This window comes from Nannobrachium achirus (genome assembly GCF_963921795.1).
Source record: "Nannobrachium achirus genome assembly, chromosome: 22".
Classification (NCBI taxonomy): Eukaryota; Metazoa; Chordata; class Actinopteri; order Myctophiformes; family Myctophidae; genus Nannobrachium; species Nannobrachium achirus.
Window position 1 is genome coordinate 50,076,802 of NC_137829.1, and position 26,014 is coordinate 50,102,815.

At 42.4% G+C, this 26,014-nt stretch overlaps 1 protein-coding gene across 1 annotated transcript in view; it reads right to left on the reverse strand.

Moving 5' to 3' along the window:
- LOC308308240 (contactin-associated protein-like 5) overlaps positions 1-26,014 on the reverse strand; it is a gene marked incomplete at both ends in the record, with an annotated part of 253,821 nt that overhangs the window by 97,102 nt on the left and 130,705 nt on the right. Inside the window, one exon of the mRNA XM_080753618.1 lies at positions 7,365-7,512. Within this exon, the coding sequence (XP_080609744.1) occupies positions 7,365-7,512 (148 nt within the window). The remainder of the gene's footprint in view (positions 1-7,364; positions 7,513-26,014) is intronic.

The window sequence follows — 26,014 nt, forward strand, 5'->3', positions numbered from 1 at the left end:
ATGAACATGGCCATCCAGCCAGCCACATCGCCACATACGGACATACCCACTAAGATGATATGAACATGGCCATCCAGCCAGCCACATCGCCACATACGGACATACCCACTAAGAGGAGCAGCTCCACCGCTCAAAAAAAAAGGAATCCGAGTACTTCTTCCACCACCGTAGAAAATGGATGAATTCTAAATTCCCAGAAGACTCTCCTTGGTAATGTGCGGATCGGATGCTCAACCATCACAGAGTCGGGGATTTAACGTTTCTTTTTTTCTTTCTTTTTGTCACATTCTCTCTGACTGGAGATCAATTCCTCTCTGCAATTTCTCTGAGGCGAAATGAGTTTTTAACTCAAAACATCTGATTGGAACTCTGGCTGTACTTCACTGTTACTTCTCCCAGCTATGTCTTAAAAAAATAAAATAATAACGTATCGCCATTCCTACGGCTTTCCTTGAATCTCAATCCGGCAGATGTCGATAAAAAAGAAAAAAAAAAGAAACAGACAGTAGTGTGCTACAACATAGAGGCAATGCAGAAGTATTTTTTTTTTTCTTCCCTTTTTTTTTGCCTGAATACATTATATTTTCTGAAGGGTTTCAGCCCTGTAGGTTGGACTGTCTGAATAAATAATGCAATCTCCAACTTACACCTGCTATTTTAATGCAGCACGGTGCAGCATTGAGGGACGATGACGTGTGTGTGTGTGTGTGGGGGGGGGGGGGGGGGGGGGGGGGGGAGAGAGAGAGAGAGAGAGAGAGAGAGAGAGAGAGAGAGGCGCTTGTTACATCTGGGGGAATTGTTGAGTGTATATGAAACAGTGTCAAGGGTTTACAGTAGCAAAAGGAGTTTAACACAATCATACTCGTCCAGTGTGTATGAATGGGCATCAAAATATCCTTTCTTTATTCAGACACAATAATTTGTAGGCATGGATGATATACAGTAGAGCAGGGGTCTTCAAAGTTTTCAGGCCAAGGACCCCTTAGTTGAGAGAGAGATGAAGCAGGGAGGGACCCCCACCACCTGTTCATAGATTCCATACAGTTTCATCGTTTGGCAGTCACAGCACAATCGTCAGTGTATTTTGGATTCATGTCAATTTGTGTTTTCAGATTTTTAACCGCTTCAGCTGTCAATACCTAAACTTGATCTTTCACTGTGTACTTAGTCTGCTCTTTTTCCCCTCTACACCAACGCTCTTTGCCAAAAATAGGCGATCTACGAGCTCACAGCGCCTCGCAGCGCGAGGCGTTGTGAGCTTGTAGATCGTCTGTTTTTGGCTAAAGTTCTCCGAATATGGATGCTAGGGTTCAAGTGGTTAATATGAAAAAGGAGGCAAAAATATTTTTCTGTTTTATATCATCTATATTAAATTCAAATCTGTTTATGTGGCTGTCTTATAAGTGTGCTGTGCGCTTGCAGGTCTGCCATTTTCACTATTTTTGTGCGGCAGTCTTGTGTGACGAAGCTGGGTTTTACTCGTGAAAAAACGTACACATTTGAAACTTGGAGATACGAGGTTTCTGCCCCGACAGTGACAATATGTTGGCTATTCAAAAATAGCTGATGTACAAGGTTCCAGGGGGTATATATTCATTTATTTCTTTATTAATTTTAACAGCTGAAATCAATAATATATCAATATTCTGGTATTAACCTGCGGGCCGCATTAAGTGAAGGTGGGGGCCGCATGTGGCCCCCGGGCCGCCAGTTGCCCATGTATGCCCCAAAACACTGAATCACCAATACAACACTGCCCCTGACACCCCACCTTTTAACAGCAAACACTTTCACTCAGCGCATGTTCTATCCCGTCCCTCATTCTGTTATCCTTTCATTAAGCAGTGATGTTAGAGGCCACCTCTGTGGAGCTCGGCGCCCAGAACAGTGGCGTCAGTTCAGCAAAAGCTAGGGTATGGCAAAGATGGGAGTCCTCATGGAAAATAGGCATTAGACTACATTTTGGATAACACGGTTCTATTGTGAAAATAGCAGATCTACATGCTCACAACGCCTCACAGCATGTAGATCGGCTATTTTCACAATGTCTGAAAAAAGAAAAAAAAAGAAAAACGACTTTTGTCTGGGTTTTTTACACAGGTTTCTACGGTTTCTTGGGCTGGATATGGCATCCTGGAATGGTTTTTCAAGTGCAGCTAAATGTGCCATAATTACTGTAACAATAATACATTGCACCTGTGCAGCTGACCTGCGGAACCTGGGAATATACCCTTTTGTCAAGCTGGGGAGAATGCAGGTGTGGAGAATATAATATAATACCTTGTTAAAGTGACCATTATGTTACATTTTGCATTTGTTGTTATTTTACTGTAATTTAACAACATAATAACCAGCGCAGCGATAGACAAAGAGACATTCATGGATTTATATTTAAAAGTAGCTTTTATTTTCCCCCCCGGACCCAGGGTATGGCAGCTGCATACCCCTGCCATACCCAATTGACGCCCCTGGCCCAGAATGAGGCCGTGGTGGCGGGATGTTAATATATCGCTCTGGAGGTTATTGTGCTTGAAAAATAAAAAAAATAAAAAAAATAACATCAACTGCTGAGCACACACAAAGCCAGCGGCTAATAGAGACAGACAATGACAGCCTGCCGCGCGTGGAGAGGAGCACGCAGGCTCCCCTCCGAGGTGCTACTAAATAAAATAAAGAGAGGGTGGGCGGGCGGCGGGACGGGGGAGGGGAGGGGAGGAGGTTGAGTTGGCGCCACCCAGGACGCCGCACTCCGCCACACGTAGTGCGGCGCTAGCTAACTGGATGAGCTCAGTGAATTACCGCGCTGTGAAAGACAGTTATAATTATCCCTGAGCGAGCAGTTTTATAACCGCCAAGCCGTTCCACAGCATGCCTCTCTCTTCCCCGTATTAATGTTGGATGAATGTGTGCTCTGCTAATAAATGCTGCATGATTTGGCCCCTTATTTTCAACCCGCCGCACAAAATGAAACTCCAGAGTGTCTTTTCTCTCTCCTGTGCAAATAAAAAGAGTAGGCAGAGTAGGGCCCCCCCCCCCCCCAACCCTCCCACCCCGGGGGGCCCCACACATTACCATTGCGATACGTCAAAAAAAATGATAAAGCAGCACTTAGAAGTAAAAAGGAAAAGTCTAATGGGGTCATAATCGTTGCCGTGGAATTGTTGAGTTTTATACGTCTTTTAAATGATTTACAAGCGTGAATATAACCCAAGCAGGGATCAATGAAAAATTGAGAGGTTATATATAATTAGCATAACTGTTTGGCTTTACGGCTTGAATTAGCACATTCTGAACAATGCACTCACCGACTGTGCGTGCCCGACGCCGGTAGACTGCGAGAGCTGCACAAATTAACCCTGCAAGGCCCAGCGTTGCTTTTTGGCAACGTTTTTTAAATCATTTAAAAAAAAAAATTATAGTTAGTTTTCCTGCTCTTTTTTCACATTAACATCACCATTAAATCCTATTGTTTAGTATTACAATGCCATTGGCCACGATATTTGCATATAAATACCCCCCACAGGGGCTGACATTCACACCTCCCAGAGAAGTTGAAATTCCAGCGTCTGGACGAACAACATCTCACTTTTTAACTGAAGCTATTCCTCACTAAAACATAAGTAAAATGCCTGTAATATATTTTTTCGTGATCATTAGAATGTCTAGAACATGTACACACGTTATTATTGTGAAAAATATCCCCAAAATGCAAATTAGAGCATGATTTATGATTTATGATTTATGGCTATAAAACCTTACAAAAACATTATTAATTTTTTAACATTCAATTTTTGCTGTGATTAGGATTTTTTTTTTTTTTTTTTTTTTTGGCCAGTAGAAATTAATTCGGGTCTTGCAGGGTTAAGACTGAAGGTGTATGAAAGTAGGTCATTAAAAGATATACAGTGAGTGCTTGTCTCTCAGTCTGATCCACTTTCTACAGTACCAACTACAGTAAGTAGCTGCATGCTGTTGGCCACGTGCAGACAGTAGCTATAGCGGTGTAGCGATGTAAACATTTTCGGAACTTTGAACTTGATACGCACACGGAAAAGAGAAAGTAAACTCTCATAGGCCTACTGTACATAATCCTCCCAAACTAATATGCATATACATGTAGATAATGCAATTAATACAAAAGAAAAACTGCCTCGTTGACTAGAAAGATTCGATTTTATACTTGAAAAAAAAAACACCTATAGAAAGTAACAAAAAATAAGATATTTTGGACATGCCTTTATAAACTAAAAAAGTGTTTAAAAAATAGCTGACAAGCTAAAGATGTGTTTCATCGCTTATAGAGCTTATAGAGCAGCATTTTGCCTGTGTGTGGTGAGCTTGTTGATTGGTTATTTTTGGCGAATAACTTTGGTGTGAGGGGGTATGGTATACAGCAGCATACTGAAACAGAAGCCATTGTTCTTGTCACGATAAAAAAAAAAAAAATATATATATATATATATATATATATATATATATATATATACATACATGCATACATGCATACATGCATACATGCATACACACACACACACACACACACACACACACACACACACACACACACACACACACACACACACACACATATATAAATTGTTTGAAACCAAACCTGCCTACCAATGATGTCCGTATATAGTGCTATTACCAAATATATGACGACATGGACAATATGGACATGCCATGGGACATGTGGTAAACGTGCATTTTGAATTCAATTGTTGAAAGAGCAGAGGCATGGGGGACTGGGGCACCCCGGACCCTACGTTGAGAACCCGGTGATTAAAAAATGATGCATTAGGATTTTAGTAGCTGCACAACGCTTAATGCCCGCATTGCCGGGACGGATAACCTTGTTGGGAGACGGCCAAAACCACACTGTGGCAAAGTGCATTCTGGGGCACTAAGACTGCCGGTAAGCCCTGCCATGGTGTCATGAGGTACATTTACTTGAGTACTCTACTTTTTTGAGTATTTTTATGTATTTATTATTATTATAATTATTATTATTTGTATTTTTGGATACTTGTGACCTTTACATTACATACATTACATACTCTACATTTATAAGACAACTATTGTACTTTTGACTAGGGATGGGTATCGTCTGCGATACTTTTAATGGTATCGATTGCATGACGTCGATACTATCGGGTATCGGTTCACGTAAAAACGAACGATACCTCGTTTCGATACTCTGGAACGCACCCCTGGCCGGTCGCATCTGTAACCGTTGGGCTACTGAGAGTTAAATGACTGCTTTAGTAGGCTACACTCGTTACTGTGGAAAATAGCCGACAATAGCCTATAATGTTTATTATTATGATGATTATCCAACGTCTATACTCTCCGCTCTGCCACACTGTGTGATCATCACCTGCTGCGGTAGAGCAGTTAAACTTAAATAAAAAGTATCGAAAATGGTATCGAAAAGGGTATCGCATCGATTCAAAGGTGAACGATACCCATCCCTACTTTTGACTCTACACTACATTTCTAGGAAAGGAATTAACCACTAAAGTCCAATTTCAAATACAGTGAACATTGCAGATCTACAGTACAAGCACACACTGTGAAGCGAACACTTTGTGAGCTTGTAGATCTGTAGATTATTGATATTTTTTGAGAATTCCCGTAAAGTCTCTCTTTTTTTTTTACAGCGATTAAAAAGAAATTGTATTAGGGGTCAGGTTTAGGTTGGGGGCAGGGGCGTCACAAGGGGGGGGAAACGTGGGACTGAGTTACTAGGGCCCAAGGTGGAGGGGCCTTAATTATTTTATACTTTAGCTATCGAAAAATAGCAGATATACAAGCTCACAGCACGGCACCGAGCGCTGCACTGCGAGCTTGTAAATCTGCTATTTTTGAAAAATCGTGAAAATGTGAATATGTATTTTGCAAACATTTGTAACTCAAATTTTGCTTCTGGTGGGTCCCTGGAACTAAATATTTTGAGATGGTGGTCCGTGGCCAAATACTTCATCATTTTGGGGGTCCTTCACATGAAAAGGTTTGAGCACCACTGACATAGAAACATGGGTTTTTCAAAAAAACCTTGCACAAATTGTCATGATTTTTCAAAAATAGCAGGTCTACGAGCTCGCAACTTGTATATCTGCTATTTTTCAATAGTTAAAGCAAACCCCCTCCCCCTATGATGAAAATTCATGGGGGGCCCCAAAGTGAATGCTTGTACCCAGGGCCCAGAAGTTGGTGCGACACCCCTGGTTAAGGGGTCAGGTATGAAGGTATGAAGGTATGAAGGTGTGAAGGTGTGAAGGTGACTCACTGTAGGAACATCCGTACACCTCCACTCTGAGGCCCAGCCAGCCACTGGGGTTAGGGTTAGGTTAGGGGTCAGGGTTAGGTTAGGGGTTAAGGTTAGGTTAGGGGTTAAGGTTAGGTTAGGGGTCAGGTATGAAGGTATGAAGGTATGAAGGTGTGAAGGTGTGAAGGTATGAAGGTGTGAAGGTGACTCACTGTGGGAACATCCGTACACCTCCACTCTGAGGGTTAAGGTTAGGTTAGGGGTCAGGTATGAAGGTATGAAGGTGTGAAGGTATGAAGGTATGAAGGTATGAAGGTATGAAGGTGTGAAGGTGACTCACTGTAAGAACATCCGTACACCTCCACTCTGAGGGTTAAGGTAAGGTTAGGGGTCAGGTATGAAGGTATGAAGGTATGAAGGTGTGAAGGTGACTCACTGTAAGAACATCCGTACACCTCCACTCGGAGGGTTAAGGTTAGATTAGGGGTCAGGTATGAAGGTATGAAGGTATGAAGGTGTGAAGGTATGAAGGTATGAAGGTATGAAGGTGTGAAGGTATGAAGGTATGAAGGTATGAAGGTATGAAGGTGTGAAGGTGTGAAGGTGACTCACTGTAAGAACATCCGTACACCTCCACTCTGAGGGTTAGGGTTCGGGTTAGGGTCAGGTATGAAGGTATGAAGGTGTGAAGGTGTGAAGGTGTGAAGGTATGAAGGTGACTCACTGTAAGAACATCCGTACACCTCCACTCTGAGGCCCAGCCAGCTACTGGGTTAGGGTTAGGTTAGGGGTTAGGTATGAAGGTGTGAAGGTGTGAAGGTGTGAAGGTATGAAGGTATGAAGGTATGAAGGTAAGAAGGTATGAAGGTATGAAGGTATGAAGGTATGAAGGTATGAAGGTATGAAGGTAAGAAGGTATGAAGGTAAGAAGGTATGAAGGTGTGAAGGTGACTCACTGTAAGAACATCCGTACACCTCCACTCTGAGGCCCAGCCAGCCACTGGGGTTAGGGTTAGGGGTCAGGTATGAAGGTGTGAAGGTATGAAGGTATGAAGGTATGAAGGTAAGAAGGTAAGAAGGTGTGAAGGTGACTTACTGTAAGAACATCCGTACACCTCCACTCTGAGGCCCAGCCAGCCACTGGGGTTCCAGTCCAGGGGAACCAAGCGCAGGAAGCGGGTTCTCACCGAGGGGCTCAGTCTGTTCTGGACCACGCCCTCTGAATTCATGTTCCCCACAAACTTCTGCAAACAAAGACACACGGGTGGACAGACAGATCAACAGGTGGTGGGTAAGCAGCAGTTGTGGACATTAGTACTCAACCCCTTTAAAACATAATGCGCAAGTATTCAAAGGATCCCTGGCTAATATGACAAATATGCCTTAATACATTATAATTGTCCTCTATAACTACAATGTAAAATTAAAAACACCTTAAATATTTTATTTCTTCATGTTCCCCACAAACTTCTGCACACAGAGACAGACGGGTGGACAGATAGATCAACAGGTGGTGGGTAAGTAGGCCAGTCAATCTAAGCTAAAAAAGGGCCTGACCCAAAAGAAAAGGTGTCCGTTTTTAACCCGAAATGCTTGCAATGGATTCAGAATCATGAAAAACCCCTAGTTAGACCCCTCAAATGCTACTTAAAGAAGATTTTTTTGGGGGGGTATTTTTTTTTCTTGTGTAGTAAGTGAATGGACCCAAACTTGAACCCCCTGAATTCACCTTGATCCACTTAATATATAATTCACAACTTTTAATATGTTATTTGGATGACCCTACTAAGGATCATAAAAAACCTTGAACCATTACTATTGCACTTTTTTTTGGGTCAATCCTTAGATTGACTGGCCTAAAGTAGCAGTTGTGGACATTAGTACTCAACCCCTTTAAAACATAATGCGCAAGTATTCAAAGGTATGTTTTCTTTTTTAATATCACTGCATTGCTGCATTCAAATTCAGAGATTTTCCCCAAAATATTTCCCATAATAGTACTAATAATAATAATCGTGACAAGCTCACAGACGTGTTGCATTGTCATCGTGACAAAATGTCTGCACACAGACATTGACAGACAGAAAGACAATTGAGCTCAATCGTTGCTGTCATGGCAGAAACCTTGTATCACCGTTAAAAAGAAATGTTTCAACTTACAGTAGATGAAAGCCCTTTCCTTCACTGCACAAGAGCTTCGCACAAAAGTAGTGAAAATAGCCGTTCTACAAGCTTCACAACGCCAAGTTGTAGATCGGCCATTTTCAGAATTTTTCCTGTCTGGAAAATGTCTTGGACATACAAGGTTTCTACCCGACAGCGGCGATATAATACTTATGCATGCACAGCATCTACTGTAATGTCTGTACGAGTTACAGACAAAGACAGCCCAAGAAAAGGAACATCGGTTATGATGATGGCAGCCCTTCACAGGATAAAAAAAAAAAAAAGAAAGAAAAAGCCGGGAAGAGTGACAGATGGAGACATTGTTCTGGGCAGTTCGCTCGCCATTCATACCCAACAACCGCCCGCCCGCCCGCGTGCACGCACACACACACACACGCACACACGCACGCACGCACACACACCCACGCACAGGGGCGTCACACCAAATTCTGGGCCCTGGGTACAAGGATTCACTGCGGGCCCCCCATGAATGTTAACTATTGAAAAATAGCAGATATACAAGCTCACAGCGCGGCACCGAGTGCCGCGCTGCGAGCTTGTAGATCTGCTATTTTTGAAAAATTGTGAAAATGTGTGCAAGAAACCCATGTTTCCATGTCAGTGATGCTCAAACCTTTTCATGTGAAGGACCCCCAAAATGATATGAATTTGGCCACGGACCCCCATCTCAAAATATTTAGTTCCAGGGACCCCCCCGGAAGCAAAATTTGAGTTACAAATGTTCGCTTAAAAAATACATATTCAAAGATTTGCATTTTCACGACTTTTCAAAAAAAATAGCAGATATACAAGCTCACAGTGTTACTAGGGCCCCTCCACCTTGGGCCCTAGTAACTCAGTCCCACTTTCCTACCCCTTGTGACGCCCCTGCCCACGCACACACACACTCACACACACGGCAAACTTCTGCTGACACAAACGGCCAAGAGAGAGAGAGAGAGACAGAGAGACAGAGAGAGGAGAAAGCTTCAGTGTAAGACGCATATATGAGGCCTAATGTATTCTCTCGCCACGGTTACCTTAAGTGCACCTTGAAAGGCATGTGGAGGTAAAGTGCAATGCAACTTTAATGTCCACGCTCATTCTACTGATGATGATAATCGGCCTTGAAGGACGGACGCAGGTTTTTGTGTCCGAAAGTTTTGAGACGACCTCGGATCTCGAAAAAAAAAAAAAAGTGTGAAATGTGATTTGTATTTTTTCAGGCTAGAGTTAATGTGAAAAAATGAATACAGTAGCGTGACCGTCTATGACTCTATGTACAGTGAACACACACATGCACGCACACTCATTTGTATAGTGAGGACGTCAACCTTTTTAGGACGGTGATGTTATATATTTTATATACTTTTTTTAAATTTGGTTGTATTTTAATTAAGTGTTAAACTGTTTTCTTATACTGTCATGTACCAGTGGCGTCAGTTCAGCAAAAGCCAAGGTATGGCAACATGACTTGTGTGCACGTGCATGACACCTAGGGTGACCAGATCCAAACTGGTTATTCGAGGGACAGAAGTATTGTTTGTGTGGGACAATGTGGGACGGGCAAGCGGGGTGGTTAATAGCAACTTAGGCTACTTAAGTTATTAAATGCTTTGAAGTCATTTGATACTGCCTATCGTTTTGTTTGTAACCTGCTCTGTAGCCTAAGCCTAAGGGATATTTCTCACGTTATTTTAACAGGCTTAAAGCATCCAATTATTAGGAGGATACCCAACCCTATAATGTATTCGTGAGAGAGCAATGCTGTACGTTTCTAGCTCTAGCTTGCTCACCTATGAACACCTGCGCATTGATTATTACTGGAGCCTGCCAGTCTCAATGTGGGACAGGGTCTCAATTTGTGGGACGCCTGAAAAGTCATGGAAATGTGGGACTGTCCCACACAAAGGGGGACATCTGGTCACCCTAATGACACCAGTAAAAAATAACAAGTGACAAGTGTTGTGAGAATGTAATTACCGTGTGAAAGCAATCATTTTGTTCTAATTTATGCATTGTAGTTAGTTTAAAGTCATTCAATAACAGAATAATCAATGCAGATAGTCAGAGACATTTGTGAATTTATTTTAAGAAACTTGCCATAAACAATTGACACCTCTGAATTCTACTATACTTGTTGTGGGGACATTTGACCCTCACTAGTATAGGCTATAGGAATACAGGTGTGCACGCACACACACAAGCAGTGCACACGCACACACGCACACACACACACACACACACACACACACACGCACACGCATACACGCACGCACATCAGTTAATGCGGAACATTTAATAAGGACCAGCTAATGTGGAACGGTTCACTGTATAATATCATTGCATTATATTAATTTGCTCTGATAGGGCATGCATACAGTCACTGTCGCACGGGCAAAGAATAATAATAATTACATGTTTCATCTACGGCTTGAAGTCATTAGGGTGTTGCTTGAAATGCCAATACCCCAGAGATAGAGATAAAAGGACGTCACCACTGTCCACCAAACAGCACAGGGTGATTGTTCTATTGTTGTTTCAATGTAATCTGACACACCGGGTTTAAAAAAAAACATCTCTTATATGACACGGAATCAAATTCAGCCTTTTTATCTGTCCGTCTGTTCGATTCTGGAACGAACGGCCGTTAACCCGTATAGCACTGATTATATGATGCAACCTCAGCGTAATACTATCTCCACAGAGAGCTGACCTAAACAGTGGTGGAGAGTAACTACCGGTAAGTACAGTACAGTACATTACAGTACATGTACTCAACTACTGTACTTCACTGTTGTTTTTGACAGCACATTTGTATTTAGTTTTAGTCATAGTCTTTTGAATAAAATGTAATTTGGTTTTAGTCATAATTTAGTCACCTGAAAAGCATTAGTTTTAGTCTAATTTTAGTCGACTAAATATCATAAGATTTTAGGCGACTAAATCTACAGTTGATTTAGTCAACTAAAATGTATTTTGGCGGCGCCTTGATGGCATCGTAATGACAGATTTTACACTTGGTTGTGTGCTGAAAATGGCAGATCTACAAGCTCACAACGCGTTGCAACGCGACCTGAGAGCAACCAAACATAAAATGACTCTCTTCTCCACTAGTCCCTCCCTAACGTTTTAGTCTAGTTTTTATTTATCTATGTTAATGAAATTGTCAATATATTTAGTCTTAGTTTTAGTCATCACAGCTTAGTTTTTATTTCGTTTTTATTTAGTTTTCGTCAGTGAAAAAAAACGCAGTCAACAAACTTTTTTCGTCATACATTAAGTCGACAAAATCAACACTGCTGTACTTAAAGGGAATGTTGTTATGTTTAATTTAATTTTAAAATGAATATCAACTTGGCGGCTTTTTCAAAAATAGCAGATCTACAAGCTCGCCGCGCTGTGAGCTTGTATATCTGCTATTTTTCAACAGTTAAAGCATTCAATAATCCTAGGCCTAAATGGGTTAAACCAACATAAAATCCTGCAGTGATATGCATATTATGACTAGCCTAGGGTTTGACTGCATAACCTTTCACCCCCTGATGATGATGATACCTCCAAGTCTCAAACATCATTTCTTATACATGAGCAGCCCCATGGCACTACAACTGAAAAAAAAACATCACAAATCCATACACCATATTAACATTTACGGTAATCTAAGAAACAGTTGCATCACGGCCTCAAGATTCCTGGCTTTTTCCATAATTTCCATAATCTCGTGTGAACCGACTCAGGTCTATTTCATCTCCAAACCGAGCTATGCACGCCATGTACCCGGATGCCCCTTGTTATTCAGAAACCGGAAAAAATAGTAATATGCTTGTTGTTATGCTGTGGAAACCTCTTATGGAGAGCTTTTCATTGACTGTAATTACTTGATTAAAAACAACATATTTAAGCAATCTATACTTTTATACAGATTAGGCAACAAGGAATGTATTTCAAAATATGTACTTTTTCAATCCCTGAAAAGATTTCCTGTAATACTCTGTAATGCTCTGCTGGCCTCGCGGTTAAGACACATACCCAAATATAGCGGGCTCTAAGCTTAGACTAGACGTTGATTAGACGTTATTTCAACGGCTATTTATAGATGGTCCATATATAGACATCTATTGTCTAATCAACATCTAGTCTATGCTTAGACGCCTAAAAAACTTTCATTTCTAGACGTTGATTAGACTGATTTTAGACTATAGCATTTAGACGTATATTAGACGTCTAATAGCCAGAAAAATGCTCGGGTTTGCAGCGTGTCACCACTGTACATTTACTTGAGTACTGTACTGAAGTACAGTTTTGAGGTATTTGTACTTTACTTGAGAATTTACAGTTTCCAGTAATTTTACTTCTACTCGACTAAATTTCGGTTCCAGATATTTTATTTTTACTCCACTACATTTATTTGAAAACTTTGGTTACTAGTTACTTTGCAGATATAAATTATAACAAACATTTTGTACTTTTACTTTTGGTACTTTAAGTATATTTTGCACCCTAACAGAGTATATCTACATTGCAGTATTGATACTTTTACTTAAGTAAAATATGCGAGTACTTTTTCCTCCACTGCGTGTCAGTCACTCTGAATTAGAATCCTGAACAGTAACAGTTGTGAGGACATAATGAGGTTCTTTAGAACCCTGAACAGTAACAGTTGTGAGGACATAATGAGGTTCTTTAGAACCCTGAACAGCAACAGTTGTGAGGACATAATGAGGTTCTTTAGAACCCTGAACAGTAACAGTTGTGAGGACATAATGAGGTTCTTTAGAATCCTGAACAGTAACAAGTTGTGAGGACATAATGAGGTTCTTTAGAACCCTGAACAGCAACAGTTGTGAGGACATAATGAGGTTCCCGCACCGACAAGAAACCCATAAACATCCTCCCACAAGTGGCTTCATTATTTTTTTTAATTCTGGTGTATGGACTGACTGCTGAGTGGCCCTCTTTCATTCCCAACGTTCATTAAGGTCTTCCTTCAGGCCTACGTCTTCCTCTCTGGTGGTGATGAGCGGTGTCCTCATCAACACTTACATCATCAGCTGATTGCACGCCTTGCTGCTATTTATATCCCCCGCTTAGAGAGCATGTGGGTTTCTCACATGACTCCAGGGGCGTCACAAGGGGGGGAGTGGGACTGAGTCCAAGGTGGGGGGGGGGGCCTTAATTATGTGAATACTTTAGCTATTCAAAAATAGCAGATCTACAAGCTCCCAGCAGCACAGCACTCGGTGCCACGCTGCAAGCTTGTTCAGTAGATCTGCTATTTTTGAAAAGTCGTGTAAAATGTGTGCAACTCTTTGAATATATGTATTTTTTAAGCGAACATTTGTAACTCAAATTTTGTTTCATGGCGGGTCCCTGGAACTAAATATTTTGAGATGGGGGTAGTGGGCGAATACTGATCATTTTGGGGGTCCTTCACGTGAAAAAGTTTGAGCACCACTGACATGGAAACATGGGTTTTTTTTAAAAATAAAAAAACCTTAGAAGGTTTAGGAGACATTCATAGAATCGAGTCAAAAATAATTCAAAGACTTGCACAAATGTTCACGACTTTTCAAAAATAGCAGATCTACAAGCTTGCAGCGCGGCACCGAGCTTGTATATCTGCTATTTTTCAATAGTTAAAGCACAAAATAATGCGTAATAATACGTTCCCAGTCTAGATGGGTTAAACCTCCTCCCCCCTATGAAGAACATCCATGGGGGGCCCGCAGTGAATCCTTGTACCCAGGGCCCAGAATGTGGTGTGACGCCCCTGCATGACTCACAGTCATGTAGCGCTTTGGCACCGATGCTCCGATGCACACGGCAACGAGAGGCACCCGGGGGACAGGCTGATCACTGGGGCAGCAAACAGCAGGGCAAAGGGAAATCCTCCATATTGAGCAGGGACGTGCTGGGCCCCTGATTCAGCCCGGGAAAAAGAGTTGGAGAGGCCCTCATTGCGCGCTATAGAGAGAGATCTCTCTCTATAGCGCTGCTGCTACTCAAAGATTTGTGACAAAGTGACAAGCCAGTGGGCCAAATTACATGAGTTATATTTCGTCGGTGTCGGGTGGAAACCTTGTATGTCCAAAAACCGTTTGTTTTGCATTTATCATTTTGAAAATGATTTAAACTAGTGAAAACAGACGATCTACAAGCACACAACGCCTCGCACCGCGAGGCATTGTGTGCTTGTAGATCTGCTGTTTTCACTACTTTTGTGCGACGGCCTTGTATGATGAAGCAGGGCTTTGCTTTGCGAAAAAATGTACAAATTCGAAACTTGGAGATACGAGGTTTCTGCCCGACAGTGACGATTTACTTTGTTGGCCGCCCAGCTCCCAAAATGGAACAAAGACATTTTATTTTTTTTCCTAATGGCCGGCCTGGACCGGCCGGGAATTAACCGGCCGTTCGGGAGTTGTCCCGCTTTTCCCAATGGCCAGCACGTCCCTGATATTGAGTACAGTGTGGGAACAATTCCCATGTTTGACTTCAGCAAATACTGCAATGTAGATAATACTCAGTTACAAGGAGTCCTGTATTAGAAACAGATAAAATAATCTGCATCGAAATGTACTTAAAAAATCACACTTGTGTGAACTGAGCGGTGGTGTGTGTGTGTGTGTGTGTGTGTGTGTGTGTGTGTGTGTGTGTGTGTGTGTGTGTGTGTGTGTGTGTGTGTGTGCAACAGCGCCCCTCCCTTAACATGTGTGGTCAGAAAAGGTTACTGCAGGCTACAGACAGACAGACAGACAGACACGGAGACACGGAGACAGACAGACAGACAGACAGACAGACAGACAGACAGACCCACACACATGGCCACGTATAGGAGCGTTGTGACCACCGCTCAAAAAGTATATTCCTTGTGCAGAATGGCAAACGTTCAGAGGTGTAATTTCAGCAATATGTCTAGGGTGTGGCAGCCTGCGACAATTTACAGGTTTTATCCGGGTTTGAGGGGATTTTATTACGGTTTTCGGGTGTTTATTTAACGAGCTGTGTGTGTGTGTGTGTGTGTGTGTGTGTGTGTGTGTGTGTGTGTGTGTGTGTGTGTGTGTGTGTGTGTGTGTGTGTGTGTGTGTGTGTGTGTGTGTGTGTGTGCGTGCGTGTTTGTGAGAGACAGAAAGAGAGAAACAGAGGACCCTACTTGACATTGACAAGTAAGATGGAAATGAACAGTCTCGTTGAGTGGACAATGGACATGTGCGTGCACGGCCCTACTGAGGGCAATTCATCCTTGTAGCCTACTGTCTGCAAATGTTCTGTGGTGGTGAAAAAATGCGTAATTGAAATAATTTAGTTTTTTATGAAAACGCTAGGGCAGGGTTCCCCAATTAGTTTTCCCCAAGGGCCGAATTATGTCTAGGGTACCAAGCCGAGGGCCACAACATTGCAGGGGGCGACGGTGGGTTCCCACTACTCCAGCGACAGTTCAGATATCGTCACTGTCGGGCAGAAACCTTGTATCTCCAAGTTTCAAATGAGTATTTTTTTTGGTAAAGCAAAGCCCTGCTTCATCAATCATACAAGACCATTGCAAAAAAGTGACAAAACTAGTGAAAACAGCAGATCTACAAGCACACAACGCCTCGCGATGCGAGGCGTGTAGATCGGCTGTTTTCACTAGTTTGGTACATTTTTTAGACGATAGATACAAAACAAACGGTTTTGGACATACGAGGTTTCCACCCGACAACGACGATATACTAGTGTTGTTGCTGCTCTTATACCACCCATTATTACTGGGGTTGGTGTGGGCCAGACAGTAGCCCCCCCCCCGCGGGCCGCAAATGGCCCGCGGGCCGCCTATTGGGGAACCCTGCGCTAGGGTGTTGCCATGGCAACACTCTGAAGGTCCAAATGACGCCCCTGGGTGGGGTGGTGGAAGGGAGGGAGGGAGTCAGAATGGTCTAATCTTTGTTTGGCAAAGCCATTTCCCCAGGCCTTCTCTGGAAGCAGGAGGAGGACTTTGTGACTGTCCCTAGAGCCAAGGCAGACTTGGGTAGGAGTCAAAAAACGTCTCGTGGAAAAGGCTTGCTCTAGATCGCCCTGTGGGATTGAGCTACAAGGGCCCAAGGTGGAGGGGCCTTCATTATTTTATACTTTAACTATTGAAAAATAGCAGATCTACAAGCTCACAGCGCGGCACCGAGTGCTGCGCTGCGAGCTTGTAGATCTGCTATTTTTGAAAAGTCGTGAAAATGTGTGCAAATCTTTGAATATATGGATTTTTTAAGGGAACATTTGTAACTCAGATTTTGCTTCTGGGGGCAAATACATATCATCTTTAGGGTCCTTCACATGAAAAAGTTTGAGCAACACTGACATAGAAACATAGGTTTGAAAAACTTTAGAAGGATTTGAAATATCCAAAGACTTGCTTTTCAAAAATAGCAAATCTACAAGCTCGCGGTGAGCTTGTATAATCTGCTATTTTTCAATAGCTAAAGCACAACATGTGAGTGAATCCTTGTACCCAGGGCCCAGCATTTGGTGCGACGCACCTGCCGACAGCAAAACAAAGCAGGGAGTGCACCTGAACACCACGGTTACCTCGGTGGGGGAGGCTTAACAGTGGAGGCTAAGACAAGCAAAACTGTCCCACGGGGCTCGACGGCGGAGCTTCTTCTTTTACTGCCGCTGCCTCTGATTTTACGCTACAGCGGCACATAGGCAAACATCAGAGAGAGAGAGAGAGGGAGATCTATTATTTACTCTGCTCAATGAGGGGGAAAACACGGCACAGCACCTGGGACAATAACTTTCAGAGGCCGAGTGTCGTGAGGGAGAGAGACAAGACTATAAGAGCTGTCCCCGCGTCATCCTACGCGTCCATCATCTGTCCTGTGCCATCACGTCAACCAACCCAGAGATAAAGACACCAGTGGTGGTGGTGGTGGACGAAAGTACTCGACTCCAGTGTACTCAAGTCAAAGTACTGTATATATGTCAGTTTTTTTTTTAGATTCAGTAAGATTGAGACCAGGAGCGCTCGTTTTTGGGCACAAGGTGGCGCAAGCGGTGCCTCCTTCGGGGAACGAGGAATAATTTGACTGAGGTTAGGATTAGGGGTTAGGTTTAGGCATAGTTTTACTGAGGTTAGGGTTAGGATTAGGGTTAGGGTTAGGCATAGTTTTACTGAGGTTAGGGTTAGGATTAGGGTTAGGTTTAGGCATAGTTTTACCAAGGTTAGGATTAGGGTTAGGTTTAGGCATTGTTTTACTGAGGTTAGGGTTAGGTTTAGGCATAGTAACATTCACCAGGTTAGCATTCACCAGCATGGGACTAATGGGAACAATGTAGGAACTATGAGACGTGGGACGAATGCAGTCAAATGCTCTACCACTGAGACATGGGCTTCTTCCAGGGCCTGCCCATAAGGTGAACTAAAACAAGCGCTCCAACCCCAATCTTACTGGTACCTCAAACAAACTGTAACATATATACTCTTCCTGGTGAAATATTACTCAACTACATACTGTAGTGAAAGCCGCTCAAGTCAAATCTTTACTTGAGTTAAAGTGCAGTAGTATTTGCTAAAAATAAACAAATAGCCTACTTCGTATTTATGTATAGCACAAAAATACTTGACGATTAAAAGTACATTTATATATATATACCGTAAATCCCCAATTAATCGCCCGGTGGCAAACTGCCGCCGGGTCCCATATATCCGCCCGGGGTCTGACCCCATTTTGCGCAATAAACGCCTGTTTCAAATAAGCGCACGGTTTGTATAAGCGCCTGGGCCGTTATTTGCAATTAATATTATCCTTATTATGTTTTATGTAATAGCCCGGGCTATTATTTGTTTGGTTGTTTGGTATTATTTGCTATTTATTCAACTTAACTGGTCATTTATGTTGCATGGCAGTGGTGCGCTGAAAACAGCAAATCTACAAGCTCACAGCTGTGCTGTGACAGCACGTTGCAACGCACCACACTCGCTGTGCGTCGCTACGGGTCATAATTGCATGATGGTAGTGCGCTGAAAACAGCAAATCTACAAGCTCACAGCCCTGTGGACAGACACTTCTAAGCCAAATGTATATGGTGCCCAGCCCAGCCCAGTGCTGCGCTACCATTACGCGCAGGACGCACTGTCTGTGCGTCGGGGAACAGATTGCCAAAGGACACCAAAAAAAGAGAGGGGAAAAAAGGAGTCTGCTGCTCTCTGCGCACTGACCACCATTCATTACTGTCTAAAACGTTGCTACAATGCAAAGTTTGCGTGAGTAGGCCTACTTTAATGGCAAAACGTTGTGATGGAGAAAGACTGGCCAATAAAGAACAGCTGGATCAGAATAAGTCATTACCTGTTGCTGCCTCTTGTTATCCAGTCCACATTTTGAAGAAGTAATCCATTATTTTGAGGTTCAAGGGGAATGCAGAAGGCTTAATCATAATGCAATACCAAAATGGTTTAATGTCAGGATAGTGGAGCTGTTCAGTGGTCATGTCAGCGAGTCCAGTCAGAGCACCGCAGCTGCAGGACTTCTGCGCTAATTGGGTCGTTGACTCGTTGACTTCTAGATCCGTCTTTGCTGGCATGCGGTAATTGATTCTTTTGGAGAAAGTTTCCCATAGTATAGTAGACCTATATATATTTTTTTAAAAGGCTTTCATACACTCTTGATATTTTTTAAATGAGGTTTGGTCTAATAGATCGAAATGTGCTATTTTCTGGGTGTTGGTAACAATTAAAATAATACAAATAATCATAATTATAACATTTATTATAACATTTTGATTATTAATACTATTATATAGTTTGAGAAAGAAAAATGTACCAAATAATGGCCCAGTGCTGGCCAGTGCCAAAATAAATAAAAGCCTGTTACCAATAGCCGCCTGGTCCCTTTTAAGCGCCCGGGGTCCGACCCCATTTTGCGAAATAAACGCCCGGGCTACTAATTGGTGATTTACGGTATATATATATGTATACACATTTTCCAGAAAATAGTGATGAAAATAGCAGAACTACAAACTCTCACGCTTACTGCACAGTATACTCAAGTAAATGTACTTATACTGTACACCACAATTGGTTAAAATACACAACAAAACGGAACCCGCAATGAGAGCTCTGTGAAATTAAAAGATCTTCCAGCTAAATGTCCGTGTTATTCGTTTTATTGCATTGTTTGGTTGTACTAATCACATACTGTACATTCGTAATGAAAGCCCAACAGCAATAGACTACATAACACAAGTGATTTCATGTAACGCAATACTGTAAGGACAGCCTGGCATAACGCAATCATACCGTCCACCATACATATTCTAACTGAATCAATTAGTGGACCGTGCAGTGGAGCTTCTAGGCAGCTTGTTTTCCTTCCCCCGCCAGTGGCGTCAGTTCAGAAAAAGCTAAGGTATGGCAACATGACTGGTGTCTTGCACATGCGCGAAGACACCAGTCATGTTGCCATACCTTAGCAACTGGCATGACACATTTATTTTAAGAAGTACATTTTATTTTTTTCCTACAGTTTCTTGGACTGTATAATATGGCAGCCTGGAACGGTTGTTCAAGTGCAGCTAAACTTGGCATGTTAGTAAACGTGCCACAATTAACAATAATGCATTGCACCTGTGCAGCTGACCTACGGAACCTGGGAATATACCATCTTGTCAAGATGGGGAGAATACAAGTGTGGAGAATATAATTATAATACCTTGTTAAAATGACCATTTTGTTAAATCTTGCATTTGTAGTTATTTTACTGTAATTTACCAACATAATAACCAGAACAGATAGACAAAGAGACATTCATGGATTTATATTTAGAAGTAACTTTTATTTTACCCCCTGGACCCAGGGTATGGCAGCTGCCATCTGCATACAGTTTACAGTTTACAGTTTAGGCATTTAGCAGACGCTTTTAATCCAAAGCGACTTACAATAAGCAGATAAAATATCACAATAATAAACAAGGTTAAATGTCAGTACATCAACAGCAATATAACAAATGCAAATGAATATCTATCTAGAAAAACAATATAATCCGTAAAGAAAAGAAAGGTTTCTAAAAAACCTAAAAAACAAACGCTAAACTAGCTTCACGTATGGACATTGATTTTCCAGTAGTGCTAAGGGTTTTGGTGGAGTCTTGAAAAGGTGAGTCTTCAGTCCACGGCGAAAGCTAGCGAGTGAGTCCCCTGCCATACCCAATTAACGCCCCTGCTTTCCCCCTGCTTCCAGGTCCGTGGACGCAGTGGAACGTAAATAAGGCGTCCGCTGCTGAATGCCATCGGTTTATCCGACCATGCATCAGACAGGCCCCCCACCGAAGGCCAACGACCGACGGCAGATGGATTCAGTCCCTCCGAAGATCCATGGTCAATTAAAAATTCAACACCTTCAAGTTATTTGCCCGAACAAACCAAATGAGTCAGGGGGGTTCCTTCATCAATTAAGACCCCCACGGACGCCCGCCATTGACCGGCGCGGGAACGAACGATGCTCCAAAGCCACCTCAATCTCGCAGCGGTAATAGACTCTATATTGATCACCTCTGGGGCTTGGCTGCACTTCCTTCGGTGTAAAACGCCTTTGTTTATGCTCTTGTCGTACAGGCAAGTACGACGGTGTAGCAGAACCGAGAATCGCCTATCTACAAGTAGAGTTCTCAAATTCTGCCTGAACCCGAACCCGACCCGACATTTAGGGTAGTAAGGGTAGGGTCTAAAACGGGGGTCAGCAACCCGTGGCTCTAGAGCCGCATGCGGCTCTTTAGCGCCACCCTAGTGGCTCCCTGGAGCTTTTTCAAAAATGTACGAAAATGGAAAAAGATGGGGGGAAAAATGTATTTTTTTGTTTTAACGATTTTTTTATCGTCACTGTCGGGCAGAAACCTTGTATCTCCAAGTTTCAAATTTGTATGTTTTTTTTACGCAAAGCAAAGCCCTGCTTCATCATACAAGACTGACGTACATAAGTAGTGAAAACAGCCGATCTACAAGCACAACGCCTCGCGGTGCGAGGCGTTGTGTGCTTGTTGATCGGCTGTTTTCACTAGTTTAGTTCATTTTTTAAATGATAAATACAAAACGAAGTTTTGGACATACAAGGTTTCTACCCGACAACGACGATATATAAAGCTTTTATAATTTGTTGCGGCTCCAGACAGATTTGTTTTGGTTTTTTTTTGGTCCAATATGGCTCTTTCAACATTTTGGGTTGCCGACCCCTGGTCTAAAATGTATGCTAATTAGTCGGGCCGGGTAGGGCCTTAAAGGGGTATTTCACTTTCAAAAAAACTTTTGGTAATTTTATCATCTAATCAGGCTTTTATGAACACCCTGAACAGTTTTTAATTAGCTTTATTGAATATTTAGATATTTGATGTAAATGTTACCAGGCCCTCCAGGCCCAGGGCCTCTCCCCAAACACACCCATTGTAACTCCAAACTTCATTTTAACCATGATAGATTAATTAAAAACACACATTATTTTTTCTGGTGACTCATACTACCCTCCTAATATGTGAGCAGGCCGTGTTTTTTCGATAACATTTTTCATTTCTTTTTAATAATTATTTTTTTGAATTTCATTTTTTCCATTTTTCCAAATAATTATTAAAAATAAATGAAAAAAGTTATCGAAAAAACACGGCCTGCTCACGTATTAGGAAGGTAAAATGAGTCTCCAGAAAAAATAATGTGTGTTTTTAATGAATCTATCATGGTTAAAATGGAGTTTGAAGTTACAATGGGTTTGTATGTGGAGAGAAGCCCTACGACTGCTCCCTGTTGAAAGTGGAATATCCCTTTAAGGGCTCAATGAAAAAATAAAATATACAGTTTTATTATTTTTATTACTATTACCCTGTGATAGAGTAATGAGAACCCGACCATACCCGAACCCAACCCGACATTTAGGGTAGGGTAGGGCCTAAAATGTATTCTAACGAGTCTGGCCGGGTAGGGCCTCGGGCCGACCCAGTTAGGGGGCGGCCCAGTTAGGGCCGGGCCTTAATTTTCAGGCCCGTTGAGAACTCTATCTACAAGCTCGCAACGTGTCACATCCTCGACGCGTTGGGAGTTTATACATCTGCTATTTTCGATCCGAACGGATGGAAGGCCGAGCCGTCCCGTCCGTCACGCAACAGCGAAGCATAAATCGGGCCTTAATGGAGGCGGAGGGAGCCGGGCCGGGGGATGACGAATGCAGTGGACGGAGGGGAGAAAACCATCTGACTGGACTTTTTTTTATTGGCGAGGTCAGTGAGAGGTAAGGAGAGAGCCTCGTAGCTCTGGCTAGCTGCACATCCAGTTAGGCATTCTGCTCCTTTTGGATGCCAGACGAACACGAAAAACACCCATACTGTCTGCAGGCCACACACCCACACACACACACACACACATGCACGCACGGACACACGCACGGACGCGCGCACATGTACAGAAAGGCAGTGGTGTAACAAGCTCACAGCGCGGAACCGAGTGCCGCGCTGCTAGCTTGTAGATCTTTGAATATTTCAAATCCTTCTAAGGTTTTTTGAAAGAAAAAACTATGTTTCTATGTCAGTGGTGCTCAAACCTTTTCATCTGAAGGACCCCCAAAATTATATGTATTTAGCCACGGACCCCCATCTCAAAATATTTAGTTCCAGGGACCCCCCCCAGAAGCAAAATTTGAGTTACAAATGTTTGCTTAAAAAAGTACATATAAGCAAAGATGTGCACACATTATTTTCACGACAAAAATAGCAGATACGCAAGCTTGCACCGCGCTGTGAGCTTGTATATCTGCTATTTTTCAATAGCTAAATAATTAAGGCCCCTCCACAAAAACAAACATCAAAGTTTAAATATAAATGGAGATACAAGGTTTCTACCTGAGACTGACAATCTTTTTTTCCCCCCTCCTTTTCTTTATTTCCCCTCCCCAGAAAAAAAAAAAAAAAAAAAAGAGTACCTTGTGCCGGACATCAAAAGACTGGGTGACACCGCTCACAGAGAATTACGATGAGGGCGAAACCCTGCGAAACCTTTTTTTTTAGCACAATGGCTTGAATGGGTGACATTCTCTTCTCCTTATCAAGGACAGCGTCTCGCGGTGAAAGGAGTTGAAAGGTTGATTATGCATTATTGATTAGCACTTGAAAACGGCCATTTGATATGTTTTATTTCTTTCTTCCTTTTGAGTTTGGACAAGCAATTAAGGGAGCCTATATGGACGAGAGCGCTTTGAGAACGTTCACGTTTCAGAGCTTTGTTCCCGCAGTGTCAAGATGTCTTAACACCTGCACAAGACCCGTTTTAAATGATCTCTTTTTATAGCCTTTTCTTGCAGATATGGGAGTTAATTCATTTCATCTCTTTTTTTTGCAGGACATGTACCATTTATCATTTCTTTCTACAATTACAGGTAGGTTCCATATAGACTCCTCTATGCATCTCCTTCGGTCTGTGAAAGCCTGTGGCCTGTGGATGAGCGTCCAACATGCAGAGGAATGGAAATGACTAATTAAATACAACTGTCACATGCACAGCTATAATTATAATGTGTGACTGCTGCGGTCTGTGCTGCGAAAGCCCCGGAATGTGCTACTATGTTCTGCTAGTCATCGTTCAAAACAACGCAATACTTGTAAAACTAATTACGTTGCTGTGTCAGACCGTGATTCAAACTGACCACCACACCCTGATTAACTGTGCTCTCTGTCTATCAAGGTATTCCCTGCAGGAGTGCTTCTCAGAGTGGTGATCAGAGAACTTGCTCTCGTGCTCTCCCCAAGGGGTTTTACCATTTTATTTGTTACAAAGAAGAAAGACTTAATTGCTTGTCTAGGATATCATTTGGGTCATTGATTTGAATTGTTGCACTCTGACTGCTACTATCTGTTCAATTCAATTCAAATGAGCTTTATTGGCATGAGAAAACATACCTTTATATTGCCAAATAAGTTCACTAGCCTTGCATACCCAGCCACTGCTGTGGATATTATTAGTCTGGTCCTTCTCAGTGTTATTTATTTCCAAGGGGCGGTTACAAAAAGATTGAACCAGATCTGTTCATTTTCACTTCACATTTTGTGAATAAAGCCTAATTTGAAACAATTTGATCATATCATCATTCCATCCATGACAATATTTTGGTTCAATGAGGTTTGGCCTGGCTTATATAGATGGAAATGTCAAATGTGGCTGTTTTCTGTGCGTTTCCTTAATAATTAGACTTGTCATGAAGTGTGTTACAAAATCATTGTAAACGTCCAAAATAGGGCCGTCATTTTTAGTTTGCGGCCCTTTGACTTTTGGTATTTTGCTGAGTGGCCCCTGAGCCATCTTAAGTTGAGTAGCCCTGGTCTAAATGAACCACAAAATGTCCTTACCAAAAATAGCAGATCTACAAGCTCACAATGTGTCACAACGCTTCATGTTGTGAGCTTGTCGATCGGCTATTTTTGGTGAACGTTCCCCCGGAATAGGGATGCTGCGGTTCAACTGGTTAAACGACATGTATACAACAGGTAGTTCCGACGAAGCAATTTGATTGGTTGAAATAGCTTTCTACCCGTGCGAATAATGAGCACTACCACACGGTCTCACCAGACAAAGAAATCAGCTGCTGAAACACGCTCCTCTGCCAACACTATGCTAGCGGCTAGGCTAGCAGTTTTCATGTGAAGTTCAGGGACATAATACCCATGTATATCTTAGGCTATAGGGGTCTTCAACAGGGGGTCTGGGACCCCTAGGGGGTCCTCAGAGTTACTACAGGGGGTCCTCCAAATCTTTGTGAGATAGAAACCTTTTTTTTCTAATTTTTTTATATTAACCACTTGAACCCTAGTGTCCATATTCTGAGATGTTTAGCCAAAAATAGCAGATCTACAAGCTCACAATGCCTCGCGCTGCGAGGCGTTGTGAGCTTGTAGATCGGCTATTTTCGGCAAAGAGCTTTGGTGTAGAGGGGGAAAAAGAGCAGACTAAGTACAGAGTGAAAGGCCAAGTTTATCAAGTATTGACAGGTTCAAGAATCCAAAATACACTGATGATTGTGCTGTCAAACGATGAAACTATATGGAATCTATGAAAAGGTTGTGGGGGTCCCTGCTTCATCTCTCTCTCAACTAAGGGGTTCTTGACCTGAAAACGTTGAAGACCCCTGGCCTAATATATAGCAGTTGATCTCCGACGTCCTGATGTCCCTCGTTCATCCCCGGCGTCGCAGAAGTAATTTCTCTATGGAGAATAACATGACTCTACGGGCCACTTACCCCTCAGCCATGATTTACTCCTCATTATTGATGGTTCATGGATATTGGCTCACTGAAGGGCCTGCCTCTGCCTCTCACCTCCTTTTAAATCTCAAATACCCGGAACGCGCCCGAGTCGCGTTAGATTTTAACCACTATTTTATGCTTTAACTTTAGAAAAATCACACCCGTGTGAACTGAACGGTGGTCGTGGAGGCTGCGCAACAGCAAAACAAATATATAATAATAATAATAATTATAATATAAAATATATATATATATATATATATATATATATATATATATAATATGGGGGGGGGGGGGGGGGGGGTGCTTGCTTGCGTGTGAGAGAGAGAGCCAT